Below are 15354 nucleotides of genomic sequence, written 5' to 3' on the forward strand. Positions count from 1 at the left end.
TAAAAGACGTCTCGAAACGGCTACGGACGGCTATAAACGTCTTGGTTTACGAGAAGATCAAGAATAGACATTTTTAAAAAATAAAGCACTTAGGCAATATTTCATTTATATTCCTTGTATCACGTGCCAAGACTACGATATGATTACGAGGCGCGCCGTAGTGAGGACCGGATTAATTTCGACCACCTGGAGTTCTTTAACGTGCACCTAAAGTACACGGGTGTTTTGCATTTCGCCCCATCAAAATGCAAACGTTGTGGCCGCGGGAATCGCACCCGCGTCCTAGGACTTAACAGCGAAACAGCTTAACCGCTGAGCTACCACCGCGGGCAAAGCAACATTTCGATGCATGTGCACACCGGATTTTCCGTCCGATCGCCCGCTACAAAGCGCAAGGCATCATTAATCATCATCATCATCAACTAATGATGATGGCCCCGGCCGGGCCATCATCATTAGTTGATGATGGCCCGGCCGGGCCATCATCATCATCATCAACTAATCTAGATGGCCCCGGCCGGGCCTGGTCATGAACAAGCGCACCCTGGATAAGTTTAGTAATGAACGCCCAGGTCGGGCCTGGGCTTGGAACCACTGGCCGGGGCCCGGCTCGGGCTGGGTTCGGTCATGTACACCCGGGCCCGGGACGGGCCCAAGCTTGGAACCACGGGCCCGGGCTGGGTAGGGGCTTCATAAAGCGGGCCCGGGCAGGGCCCGGGCCGAAAAATCAGGCCCGTGCAGTGCTCTAATCTGAACACACACAATTTGGTGTTGCGAAGCTACCTAAGCGCGATTAAGGTGGCTCATTTTGCTAAGTTTACATATTGTACACATATCATACATATCATACATATCGTTTACATATCATACATATTGTACACAGAATAAAGGGCCGAGGGGCAGTATGGTGCGAATATCCTGCTAAAATGAAACGAAAGCTTCTTTAACATTATTATTGCTGACATTTCTTGCTCTCAGTCTGTAGCCGCTACTGTATCGGCACTCGAGTTGCACCTTGAGTCCTTATCAAAACGATGAATACGTTGTTGAGTAGTATGCCGTAAAACTTTGTATGCGCGCAGTATTACTGCGTTTTTCCTTCTTCATTTTGTATCTGCAGTTTCTTTTTCTGTATCTGCACATTTTCTCGCATGCCTAATTGCATGCACATTATTATTGAGTGTTTCCTTTACACTTTGTGCAGCAGATGCACGGCGTCGTTTATTTGTCTCTTTTAATAATAATAATATCTGGGGTTTTACTTGCCAGAACTATGATGATATGATTATGAGGCACGCCGTAGTGGTGGGCTCCATCAATTTTGACCATCTGGTGTTCTTTAACCTGCACTGACATCGCACAGTACACGGGCCTCTAGCATTTCGCCTCCACCTAAATGCGACCACTGCGGCCGGGATCGAACCCGTGACTTTCGGGTCAGCAGCCGAGCTCCGTCACCACTATACCACCGTGGCGGACGTATTTTTTAAGGCGAAAGCCTTAAATGCCTCATCAAACGCGAAATTTGACCGTCGGCGTCCCGCGTCTACGGCGTCAGCGTACCACGACGTCGGGGACCAGGGATGCAAAAAATCGTCACGTGATGACGTCATCATTGCTTCAGAAATTTTGGCGTGACGTCATATGATGCCGTTATCACATGACATCGTAGCTTGGTCAAAAGTGGGCAGATCACGGAGGCAGTACAAAACCAGGTGAGGTCCTCCGATCTTGGAGGCAATGCAAAACCGCGCTTTGTGCGCAAAAAACTGAGAAGGAGAAGATGGCTTTCGCTTTCGAGCCGTCTTAAGCGAACGCATAAGGGAGCCTGTGAGTTTTTATTAACTGGTTTTCCATGACGCACTCATTGTACAACTTGGCTTTGTTTCTTGTATTTTTTTACTGACATAGCGTGTCTACTGTACACAATGGTTCCCCGTCTTCTTGTTGTTTTCATGCGTCTTCTTTGCATAGACGCTTCGCGAAAACTGTTTGTACGCGCATTCACGTATGAGCCTTCACGGCTTACATTATTAAGAAATAAATTATGCTTGCTCAAAGAAATAAAATACTGAATGTGTGTGTGTGTGTGTGTGTGTGCACGCGCGTTAATATCCAGTGTACAGGCCATTTATTTGTGCGCATTAATGCTGCGCTGGCAGAAGCAATCACACAAATAAAACGCAGATTACACAATAAAACACAACTGCCACTAGTCGATTCACAGTGATCGTAAATGACTAAAAAAACAGGAACTGCGTAATTATTTAAGACAGGACGAAAATGTAACCTTGAAACACAGAAACAGGGAAGGATAAAAAACATTTAACTGCAGACATACATACATGGGCATCAGACCAGCACAGAAGGCGTACTTGAAACACGGAAAGGAATATAAAAAACAAGAACCCGCCGTGGTTTTAGTTATGGTGCTTGACTGGTGACCAGAAGGCTGCGGGATGGAATCCCGGCCACAGCGGCCCCATTTCGATGGAGGTGAAATGTCAGAGGCCCGCGTACTTAGATTTAGGTGTACGTTAAAGGACAACAGATGGTCAAAATATCGGGAGCCTTATCGGGGTTCTTGGGACGTAAATTCTCAGAAATAATTATTATTAGGAAAAAAAGAAGGATCTGATCTGCAGACAAGCACGCATAATATATTCCATGATACATTTCAAAATCAAAGGCAGATACAGGACCAACCAAGTGCAGTGAACAATGTTCGCGAAGAAAAATGCAGGATTCATGCACACGTGAACCAAAGCATTTTAAGCATGTAGTTGATATCAGTGTGTCCATTTATTACGCAAGGTTAACACCGGCAGAAGTTATCCTTGCATGTGCGTTCGAAATACCGGACGGAATACCGGCTGCAGGTGCATAATGTGTTCTTCGGATGCCGCTTGTTACGTTTGATTTTTACTATCCAAAGAAACCTCGTATCTTCTAAAACGATACAGCTCCCAGCGTTTCTGAAATGATTGGTGCACTGCGGCACGCAACACCCGGCCATGGTGACGGTAGCGAGCGCATAAAACTGGAGGGAAACGAGCACCGACCTAAAAACAGCACGCGCGCCACACACAAGTGACCGGGCGGGGGATTCAAAATGGCGGCCACGCTGCCGCCAAGGCCGAGGAGGCGGCACCTGCCCTTTCAAAGGCTGACACCACTCTAAGCGGGGGCACTCTAGTCTCGCACGCTAATGGCGGCCGAGAGTGACGGGCTATTCGCCGCGATAGGGTAGCCGCGAGATCGGGCTACAGGTGGCAGCACCGTCGCGGCGCCAGTGTGGATAGGCGGTCGTGGGCGCGCATACAAACGCACACAACAGCGCTTCGTTGTGAGCGATTTGACCCGGTTTCCGGCAAACAAAATGCGTTGACTGCAGCTTTCTGGTAATATGTGCGCTCTTCACTCCCGAATTAAAGCACGAAGCGCGCCGAATGTTACTATTACTTGTTAGAGAAGCGCATTCTGCCAATGAATGGGGTTGCTCTCCTTCAGCAACAGTCGGCGTTTTCGCAATGGATGACGTTTTCTTGTTTTATTTGTACATGTTCAGCTTGTGTTCCACCTACTACGCACTGCTGTAGCGCGACTGAATTAAGTATTTACTTCTTGTTCATCTGAATACCCCCCAACAAAAAGAAAGCCCGTATTCCTGCACGATAACTCGAAATAGCACCTCGTGCACTGCGTGCTCAAATTTTCATCCGCATTTTTTATTCAGTTCTCCAATGTAGGACAGTTGATAGGTTTACTGAGGAAGGCTACGTGGCTGACAGCGCTTTAGCGCTACAGAAGCGTTTAACACGCACACGCTTGTTTTTATTCTAGTAACAACACAAAAGTAACTATACAGTACGGAACTTTCTTCGATTAATTACTTGCACGACAGTAATGGAACAAAGGCCCGGTTATTTCACGGGACAAAAGTACGTTTTTTCACGCGAATTATGTCCGCTGCCTTCCGTCAATATATTACAACGCAACACAAACGTTCAAGATAATGTAAAGCAAAAAAGATGTGGCTTCGCGTGAAATTACTACGACATAAATATAAAGTGCGCCGTTTGGATTAATTTTGACCATTGGAGTTATTTAACGTGTACCTTAATATAAGTACACGGGTGTTCTTGTATAAATTTCGCCACATGTTAAAATTGCGCAAGGCAACTCAGTTTTGCGATTTCCATTTTGTGTTCGTTTTAGGGGACAATTTAAGTACCGAAGTGTCAGACGTGACTTGACAAAAAATATTTCTGTGTAGTGGGACCAGGACCATACACAACTAAAGCTCGTCGCGTAACCTATAAGCGACAGTCCCGAAGTTATACACCTAACCACAACCCGCAAGTGCATGAGAGCCCTTTTTTTTTACCACTGAGTCACTAAAAGGCTATATTCACATGAGATTTAATACTTCTCATATTTAGGACAACGACAAGTGCACTTTTTTACAATGCGCGTGAACCACAGAGCGGCACCTACACTGATATAACTCTCGTGAACGGAGGGTACAATGACCACACAGAGCACTCTTGACAAGTGCACTCACTGACCTTATTGCAGTACATATACAGCCGATCAAGGCCAAATGCTTCTTTACGTCGCGTTAGGCATACGTACGAGCGGTTAAAGTTGCACTAACGCAACGGAACAAACCGCCTTCTGAGGACCTGCATGACGTTCGCACACATGCAAACACAACGTGGCTAGCAGACGACGCATGGAGCAATCCACACTAGGCGCGGTTCAGTCAGAAGCCGCCAGGTGGCGACTCCGCTCGATCTCGCGGCCAATAGCTGACGGGTAGGAGGAAACGGTGCTGAGAGGAGGTGTTTGCGCTACATTTGAAAAATACAGGAACCTTAATGCGACCTAAAGTCAATGGAACGGGAAAAGTACCGTATTCGTTTTCTCTTCGCCGCCGCGCGCTTCCCGCTCCACCCCCTCGCGCACGCGCGCTCGCGACTCGTTTCCTGTGGTCACGTGGTCATTTCGCGCCTTAAATGGTCTTGCTCACTCGCCTTGCCTGTTTCTCTCGGCCGCCAAAGCACGATGCTTTGGAGGGTGATCCTTTTTATAGCTTCAGAAAAGCGTACACGAACTTTACGGTATCGTTCGGACGATTGATCGTTAACAATACCATCAAGAGATCGAAGAATGTCTGGGTGCAGCGCTTTTGAATGCAGCAACCGACGAGAAGCGGGCAAAACGCACTTTGCTATTCCGAGCGGGGCAATAGACGCCTAGCGACTGGCTGTGTGGCTGCACAGAATACGGCAGGAGAAATTATGTTCCTATGAATGATACCCGCCTTTGTGAGGTAAAAAATTCATAGAGTATTCGCAAATGCTGTTTCGCGGAATGTTCATATTGCGGGGTACCTCGTATTACGTTTGGCGCCAAATTAACGCCTTTGGGCTCACAGATAACGATCAGCACGCTACATGCATGCTGTTGTTGCCCATATTCATGCTTTTGCAACGTAACATGCACCGAGCTGCGAATTCTTCGTGAGCGTTCGCCACATATTGTTTTATACACAACGAGATATGTGTGGCATAGTTGTTCTTAAAGGGACACTAAAGGCAAATAACAATTTATGTCAGAGTGAAAGCTCAATGTATGACAGTGTCTAAAACGGCAATATTGCCACCAGCCCAACATGACAGGTACGGCGAGCGCGAGCCAATAATCCACAAGCATGGAAGAAGATGTTCTGGGACAGTGCGCACTCTCGCTCTGAGTTGTTGTTGTTGTTGCGTTGGCAGCCATCTTCCCACTCTTGTGTGCGTCTCTCTGCCGGTGCAGTATTTCCCAGTTCAAGTCCTTCTTTAGCACGTGCCAATATTATCAACAGCAGTGCCCTACTTACCGAGAAATTAAGCTAAATGTATCACACGATGAGCGCCACGAGCGGCACATTTTCAGAATGATCCCGATGACGTATGAGAGTCTGCCTACAATTAATCACTAGTAATCAAACTAGCAGCAATGAAAAAAGAACCTTCTGTGCATCAAGAGACGTAATAAAATGCTGCTTGTTCGTTTCTTTTTGATTCATGGAAAAAAGAACATCTTTGGCGTTGCCATGGGGAACGGCGCGCGCGGTTCAAAGGTTCCGTTTTCGGCGAACTGCGCTTCGCCCAGTGCCCCGCTTCGCTCACGCGGTCGCGTCTCAGTGGTAGTTTCGGTAGCGCGTACTGCCGCGTGTGTTTTGCGCGCTCGTGAAAGTCTCTCTGACAGAAAGTTCGACAAAATGCCGCATGCATGTGATGTTGCCGGATGCCCGAATGGTGCACGCCGCAAGTGCACGCCGCCGCGCAGTAAAGGCGGGCAACGTTGGGCACGGCAGCAGTGACGTGTGAGAGACTGATTTTAGGCGGGTGATTTGAAGTGCGCTAACGCGAAGCGGACCATTAAAGCGTGATTTTATTTCAAAATAAGCACTTCCTTGGCATAAAGGTAGCACTACGAGGTTTCTGGACCGCTTTTTAAACAATCAACGTCGACTTGAGATTTGCCTTTAGTGTCCCTTTAAAGCTCCTGAAAGCGAATGACGACCACATTTCCTGAATGACAAGAGTTCTGTATGCTCAGTAGGGCGCAGTATGGGCGCAGCTGTGGCATCAGTATGGGCGCAGCTGTGGCAAACTTGCAGTGAAATAAATATCGGAGGGGTCACTGTGCATCTGTTGTATGGCTGCATGTAGTTTCCATACGCATGCACGTCACGTATTCTAGCATGTAACGAGGCGATCAAAAGAAATGTGAACAGCGCGGCGCCCGCGTACGCTGTTCGCATTGTTTCCATCGCGCTCTTAGCTACGCCAGAATCATTATCAATAGCATCATGCGCGTGCCAACAGACGCTCGCCTGCTCCTCTCCGTGCTTTGCTCTGTCGACAACAGCCGCCGTGACGTCACCTGTATGATTAGGTGACGTCCCGAGCAGGAGACGCTGTCAGTGGGCGAACAAGAGCCTGTGTTCTGCTTGCAGAGGCGCACGCTTCTTGCGTTTCCATCTCGGACGCTGACGAAGGGCACTCGGAGAGCTGGATAGACGAGCCCATAGGCCTCCCAAGCTCGGCCAGGGGGCGCTGCGTCGCACGCGTTTCGCCGCCTTTCTAGCAAAAACCGGTCGCTCCACCGCCCGCGCCTGCCTTTTGACTGCGCTGTCTCAGCACGTTCCCGCACCCTGCACGCGCTGTTCTCTGCTCGCCGTGCACGTGCAGCTTCACGTGTCGCTTCCTCTGAAGGTTTAGAAAAATCCCAGAGATGGAAAAAACGTTTTCACGGTGGGAATCTCACCAGAGGAGAACGGTTGATCGACAACCTTTTCGTGACCGAGCAGGTCGTCAAGGGCGATGCTGTTTGTGCGAGCGCTACGTGCGTGCCGATGCTGAACGGGCACATTTCTTTGACATGAATAGGGAGGTGACTGCGCGAGTTCTGTAATTATGTTACCGGTAAAAAGCACATTCGTTGCGGCAGTCGTGTCTACTCGGATCTCGAGCTGTCATTAAACACCCAGCACGCTTTCGCGTGCGTTTTCTATTGATAACTTTTCGATCGCATGGATGCCAAGTTTGCCGGCCGGCTTTAAATTTATTATGAGCTCAGTGTGAAGAGCATAAATTTACATCTGTCCTGTTGAGTCACTGGCTGCATCGCAATGCGCAGTGTTCAGTTTCGTGGGAGTTTCACTTTTGCCGAGGTTTGCATCGAATGATAACAACGTCGGATCGCAAGTTTAATGTCACCTTGGATTTTTTTAGAGCTCCCTTTGACAGCATAATGATACGCTCAAAAAAAAAATCATGCCCACTTCGACCATGCATGTTTCTTGCAGAGGCGTGTTTCATTTCGAATAATATCGACGCCTGATCACGCACCGTGCTCGCTTATTCTAACGTCGCTTTGGTTGTTTCGACAGCTCGCTTGGTCAGCATCATACTATACAGGGGCGTAGCCAGGGAGGGGGGGGAGGGGTTGGGGGGGGGGCTCAAACCCTCCTCGAAAGTTTTCAATTTTGCTTGCGTATATGTACACGCACACATACAAACGCACGAACATAAAGTATGGTTGGACCCCCCCCCCCCCCCCCGAAAAAAATTTCTCGCTACGCCCCTGATACTATACAATACCCACTGGGATTACTCATGTTTATGATTATGCCGAGATTTGTGCCCAATGATAAACGCATCTGAATTCGCGAAGCCATCGAAAATTTAAGTGCCGCCTTGGTGGGGGACTTCGGATTAATTTCGGCCACCTGGGGTTATTTAACGTGTACGTAAATCTAAGTACGCCGTTGTTACTGCATTTCGCTCCCATCGAAATGCAGCTGCCGTATGCGTGAATCGAACCCATGACCACGATATTAGCAGCGAAATACTTCAGCCTGCTAAGCAATCACGGCGTGTCGTATGCAAGGCCAATATAAACGCTCAGTGCAAACATGCAGCTTAATTCTGTTTACAGGGAGCCGCGACGGGAAATGTACCGCAATCAGCTGAATTAAACACTTAGTACTCACGGTACGTTATTTAAACTGTGGTGTAATAAGCCCACATGCTCCGCTGCTGTCACATTACAAATGGTTGACTCGGAAAGCCAGCGCGCAATCTAGAAACGTACAGCGGCTGTCTACTTGTTGTAGCTTCGGTTCACAAACGCACTTCCCTTTCAAATGAGCACGATCATCGCGTTTCTCCCCGTTAATAGTTCGTAATACTGTGCACGACAAAAAATTGCTTCAAGGTGACAAGACCGCGAAAGCATCGCGGCGAACTGCCATAATCCACTCTTGACGCCTCTGCTCCTCGCACTGCTTGCGTTGGAAACGGTAGAACTTGACGGGAAGTTTTCGGCCCTTCGTCATTTTTAAACATTTGTGACAGTTCACAATGCAGCAGGACTGCGTGCCTGCTTTCGAGTACGACGAAGGAACGGCACCCATAGCGTGAAAAATGCGAGATAAAAGCCCCGGGGAGCTAGGGTGCCTTGATGCCCGCGCTCTCCGCTGAGGGTGAGGACAGGCGCGTCGTCTGCTACGACGGCCGCCATTGCGAATCCCGCCGCAGCTCGGCAGCATGCGAAACGCGCTACACAAAGCGCTTGCGGTGAGCGGATACGTCCGGAAATAAGTGCACGCTAGTGAGCTTTCTCTTTTTCTTTTCTTTTTTGAAGCTTTGGCAGCTTTTATTGCTGTTCTTGCCTAAATGTTTATTAAGGAAGCATGTAATTCATGTAAGCTGACGGCCTGTGCATGTCTTATGCGTTGGATGTAGACGTAGACTGTTATGTTGAAAACGAATCCTCTTCCTTACGCCGGAAACGAAAAACTCTAAAGCCTTACTTAATTTTCTCGTAAGCTCTGCATTCCAAATACACAAATAATCGTTTAAAGTATTTGTATACGTGTCAGAAGCAGCAGTATATGTATCTGAACACACACAATTAAGTGTTGCGAAGCTACCTAAGCGCGATTAAGGTGGCTCATTTTGCTAAGTTTGCAAACAATTTACTCGTTTATTATAAATGGCATCATACATATATTGAACAAAGGGCCGAGGGTCAGTATGGTGCGAATATCCTGCTAAAATGAAACGAAAGCTTCTTTATCATTATTATTGCTGACATTTCTTGCTCACAATCTGTAGCCGCTACTGTATCGGCACTCAAGTTGCACCTTGAGTCCTTATCGAAACGATGAATACGTTGTTGAGTAGTATGCCGTAAAACTTTGCATGCGCGCAGTATCAGTGCGTTTTTCCTTCTTTTTGTATCTGCAGTTTCTTTCTCTGTATCTGCAGGTTTTCTCGCATGCCCAAATTATTGAGTGTTTCCAATACTGTTTTACACTTTGTGCGGCATATGCACGGCGTCGTTTATTTGTCTATTTTATTAATAATAAAATCTGGGGTTTTACTTGCCAGAACCATGATATGATTATGAGGCACGCCGTAGTGGAGGGCTGCATGAATTTTGACCAACTGGTGTTCATTAACCTGCACTGACATCGCACAGTACACGGGCCTCTAGCATTTCGCCTCCACCTAAATGCGACCGCCGCGGCCGGGATCGAACCCGTGACTTTCGGGTCAGTAGTCGAGGACGTATTTTTTAAGGCGAAAGCCTTAAATGCCTCATCAAACGCGAAATTTCACCGTCGGCGTCCCGCGTCTACGGCGTCAGCATACCACGACGTCGGGGACGAGGGATGCAAAAAATTATCGTCACGTGATGACGTCACCGTATGACGTCATCACGGCTTCACAAATTTTGACGTGACGTCATATGATGACGTTATCACATGACATCGTAGCTTGGTCAAAAGTGGGCAGATCACGGAGGCAGTGCACAACTAGGTGAGGTGCCTCCGATCTTGGAGGCAATGCAAAACCGCGCTTTGGGCGCAAAAAACTGAGAAGAAGATGGCTTTCGCTTTCGAGCCGTCTTAAGCGAACGCATAAGGGAGCCTGTGAATTTTTATTTCATTAACTGGTTTTGTATGACGTACTCATTGTACAACTTGACTTTGTTTCTTGTATTTTTTTACTGACATGGCGTGTCTACTGTACACAATGCTTCCCCGTCTTCTTGTTGCTTTCATGCGTCTTCTTTGTATAGACGCTTCGGCGAGAACTGTTTGTATGCGCATCCCTGTATGAGCCTTCAGGGCTTACATTATTAATAAATAAATTATGCTTGCTCAAAGAAATAAAATACTGAATATGTGTGTGTGTGTGTGTGTGTGTGTGTGTGTGTGTGTGTGTGTGTGTGTGTGTGTGTGTGTGTGTGCGCGTGCGCGCGCGAGCGCGTTAATATCCAGTGTATCGGCCATTTATTTGTGTGCATTAAAGCTGCGCTGACAGAAGCAATTACACAAATAAGACTCAAATTACACAATAAAACACAACTGTCACTGGTCGATTCAAAGTGATCGTAAATGATTAAAAAAAACAGGCACTGCGTAATTATTTAGGACAGGGCAAAAATGTAACCTTGAAACACAGAAACAGGGAAGGATAAAAAACATTCAACTGCACACATACATACATGTGCAGCACAGAAGGCGTACTTGAAACACGGAAAGGAATATAAAAAACAAGAACCCGGCGTGCTTTTAGTTATGGCGCTTGACTGGTGACCCGAAGGTTGAGGGATGGAATCCCGGCCGCAGCGGCCACATTTCGATGGAGGTGAAATGACAGAGGCCCACGTACTTAGATTTAGGTGTACGTTGAAGTACAACAGATGGTCAAAATTTCGGGAGCTTTCCACTATATACGGCGCCTCTCATAATAATATCGGGGTTCTTGGGACGTAAATTCTCACAAATAATAATTATTAGGAAAAAAGAAGGATCTGATCTGCAGACAAACATGCATAATATATTCCACGATACATTTTAAATCACAAAAATAGCGAAAGCAAAATCAAAGGCAGATAAGGACCAACCAAGTGCAGTAAAGAATGTTTGCGAAGAAAAATGCAGGATTCATGCACACGTGAACCAAAGCATTTTAAGCATGTAGCCGATATCAGTCTGTCCATTTATTACGCAAGGTTAACACCGGCAGAATTTATCCTTGCATGTGCATTCGAAATACCGGCGGGAAACTTACGCTGCCAGTGCATAATGTGTTCTTCGGATGCCGCTTCTAACGTTTGATTTTTACTGTCCAAAGAAACCGCGTATCTTCTAAAACGATGCAGGTCCCAGCGTTTCAGGAATGATTGGTGCACTGCGGCACGCAACACCCGGTCATGGTGACGGTAGCGATTGCACAAAACTGGAGGGAAACGAGCACCGACCTAAAAACAGCGCGCGCGCCACGCACAAGTGACCGGGCGCGGGGTTCAAAATGGCGGCCACGCTGCCGCCAAGGCCGAGGAGGCGGCATCTGCCCTTTCAAAAGCTGACACCACTCTAAGCGGGGGCGCGCGCATCGAGGCACTCTACGGGGAGCACGTTCTCCGCGCGCGCAATGGGAAAACCAAGCAAGAGCGACCCGTCCGAGCTACCGGAGGTTTCCCTTCTCTCCGCTGGGGCGGTGGACGGCGCTGCGCAAACTTGAGCGTTGGAGGCCTATAGCGAAGGAAAGAGCGAAACGAGAAAGCGCGTGCAACTTCGCCAGCGTTCGCTGTAGCCTCGGGCACAACCGCAACGCCAGAACTAAATTTTGACCTCTGGGTGGTTTAGGGGCCCTTTAACAGAGGCCGCTAGGGGGCCAACGTGAGCGGATGCCTGCAACGTCGGCTCTGGCAAACGGTACGTACTACTCCTACCCAATCTCTCCTACGGCCACTAAACTGCTCGAACAGCGACACAAGTGCCTAAGGAACACAGAGACACCGCCCATTCCGGGCAAGCTCCGACCTTCTGTGTGCTACGAACAATTAGTGCACCAAGACGCTGACCCTCCGAGCTAAGCCTCTCTGGGACTCCGCACCTCCGCCGACACTGCCAGCGACGCCTGCCGTTACATGGAAGTAGCGGTTGAAGGCCACACCATCACTGCAGAAGAGTTCCAGGCAGACCATTGGACACCTGTTCTCTACAAAGCCTACGCGTCCCGACCAGCCAGTTCACCAAAACCGTTTCTCTACCCCAACGCTACCTTCGAGGCGGCTAACCCAAACGCCAGGAACGCGGCGCACGACGCAGCAGCCGCTACTGGCAGCGGCACGACGCCAGCCCGCTTACCACCTGCGACCAAGGAGACTCGAATCACTGTGAAACGCAGCAAGCAGCTGCCACTGCTCCCACCGAACGCTATTCGCGTCGTCGTTCGCCCACGAGGTGAACTGCGACTTCGAGATATCCCAACCCCTCGACTCACGAAAGCAGTGCAGGCCGAACTCCAGATCACTCTACCCGACGACTTCTGTCTGCGCATCCACCCCACCAATAATACATTCACTGCGGCTACGACACACTCCTCAACAGCTGAGATTCTGAAGACGCTGACCTCACTCACTATTGGAGACCATACCTACCCATGCGTGGCGTACGTGGCAGCCCCACCGGGCGCTACAAGAGGAGTCATCTCAAACGCCTTTGACGACGAGACCCCAACGCAGCTGTACCAAGATCTGGTCAGACGAAATCCGGAGTACACTATACTCGCAGCTCGACGGATGGGGAAGACGCACTCCATTCTCATCACCTTCGACGCAAATGAAGTCCCGCACTCCATTAAATATATGGGAGCCATTCAACCGCTGCACTCCGTACCGAGGCAGTCCGGATGCCTGTACGAATTGCAGACAGCCTGGTCATCGTTATGACGTCTGCCCAAACCCCAAGTCTAATCTTTGTCCACGTTGCGGCACACAACACCTGCCCCAAGAACCTCCTTGCACGCCCAAGTGCATTCTGTGCGAGGGCTCTCACCTTACCGGCACTGGATCATGCAAAGGACGAAACCTTCACCAACCACGCAAACAGATAAAGCAACCAGAAACGCAGCAACAAGAACCGGTCGCGCACGGGGACAACTTTCCCCAGTTGTCGCCAGGGCCCACCCAGCCCACCCAGCCCAGCCAACACAAGCAAGCCTGGACCGGGCCGCTGAACAAAGACTGGGGCCCTCCCCGCTCTTCCTCCAAGCACGCATCATTCTTGACAGCGACTCCCACTCTACAAGACGCCCTGGCGAAGTCTCGGGAGGAGGCAGCGGCGGCCAAAGCAGAAGCTCAAGCAGCTCGAGCAGAAGCCGCAGCCCTTCGAGAACACATCGCGAAGCTCGAGGCCCAGATAAGTACTCTTGCCACAAGCTATCCAAATCCACCTACCCCCGCTCCAACTGCATCACAACCTCCTCCCCCCAATCCACCCACAGCCCCTATCATAGCCAACCACGTCAACTCTACTTCCTCCCCTCATTCTCTAGAGTTAGATGCTGACACGGAACTTCCTCGGCACTCAACTGAGTGCACACCGCCCCATCCCTCCACACACTCCTCTCTAACCGACATACCAAATCTGCTTGAGTCTTTTACTGCTCGTTTTGAGGCGAAATTGCAGGAAGCTATCACTAGCATCAATCAGGAATGTGCAACGCTCAAAGATGCGGTAGTACGTGTAACAACAGACAATGCTGCGCTTAATCACCGTTTTGATGCCCTAACTCAAGCATTCAATGACCGCTACAACAATCTTGAGTCACAGCTCAATTCTTTCGCAACCCGCCTTCCAAATCGAGACCTCACCCCTAGTAAACGCAAGAAGCCTAAGGCAGCCGAAGGGCAAGACAGCCCAATCCCTGCCGTCGCTCACGACTCCCACCCCGGCGCTGCGGCCCTGCCCTTATCGACTCTCATGATGGCAACTCCAAACCATAATCTTACACTCTGGCAGTGGAACTGCCGAGGTTTTGGCCAGAAGCGTCATGTTGTCCACCAACTTCTGTCTTGCGCTGTGGGACCCGACGTCCTTGCCTTGCAGGAGCCCTCTAACCCCCTCACCCTACCCGGCTATACTTCTATTACACCCACATCCCCTACACCCTCTCGGGTAGCGTTTCTAATTCATCGCTCAATCACCTCCATTTCCCATTGCTTAGCAGTTCAAGACATTGATCACCTTTTAATTGAACTTGTGCCGCAACATGCTAGAGCGACCAGTCCTGTTCATACTGAATGTATATAGCAGCCCTAGTGCCTACAAGGCAACTTCGAGCACCTCTTTACACTTGCGAAACGCTTAGCGAATAAGTGCCCTCTCCTCGTCGTGGGAGATTTTAACGCCCCACATACGGACTGGGGTTACCCGCGCGACACACCAAAAGGACGTCGGGTGTGGTTAGCAGCGCAACAAACCGGTCTCTTCCTACTCACAGATCCTACCTTTCCGACACGCACGGGAACAGTGTCTGTAAAGACACTACACCAGACCTTACGTTTGCACATCGCCTCCCTCATGCCACATGGTGCAACACGCAAGAGAATTTGGTAGTGGATCATTACATTATCGAAATTCTCTTAAATATGCAACTACCCCGCAGGCCTCGCAGAGGCTCCACTTTCACTAAGTGGGATTCTTTCCGCACATATAGAGCAAGCCGTACCCACGCCGCTATCACGGACATCACCGAATGGTCCAAACAACTTCGAAGTGATGTCCAATCTGTAACTTGTCCTATACGAGGAGGACTGCCCAAGCGACACAGTTGACTCCCGCCTCCTACATTTATGGGGCGCTAAAACAAGCTTAGAACGACGCTGGCAAAAGCAGCGTTGGAACCGGACTCTTAGACGTCGCCTCGCCCAGCCTCAGCAAAGAGATAGAGACCCACGCCAGCCGCTCTTTCACGACAAAACTGGGAATCA

The 15354-nt window shown here is 49.3% G+C and overlaps 1 protein-coding gene across 1 annotated transcript in view; it reads left to right on the forward strand.

The window, feature by feature from the left end:
- LOC119385384 (neprilysin-1) overlaps nucleotides 1–12453 on the forward strand; it is a 47433-nt gene extending 34980 nt beyond the window's left edge. Inside the window, exon 3 of the mRNA XM_037652832.1 lies at nucleotides 12238–12453. Within this exon, the coding sequence (XP_037508760.1) occupies nucleotides 12238–12453 (216 nt within the window). The remainder of the gene's footprint in view (nucleotides 1–12237) is intronic.
- The last annotated feature ends 2901 nt before the right edge of the window (nucleotides 12454–15354 follow it).

The sequence above is a fragment of the Rhipicephalus sanguineus genome, chromosome 3 (assembly GCF_013339695.2).
Source record: "Rhipicephalus sanguineus isolate Rsan-2018 chromosome 3, BIME_Rsan_1.4, whole genome shotgun sequence".
Taxonomy (NCBI): Eukaryota; Metazoa; Arthropoda; class Arachnida; order Ixodida; family Ixodidae; genus Rhipicephalus; species Rhipicephalus sanguineus.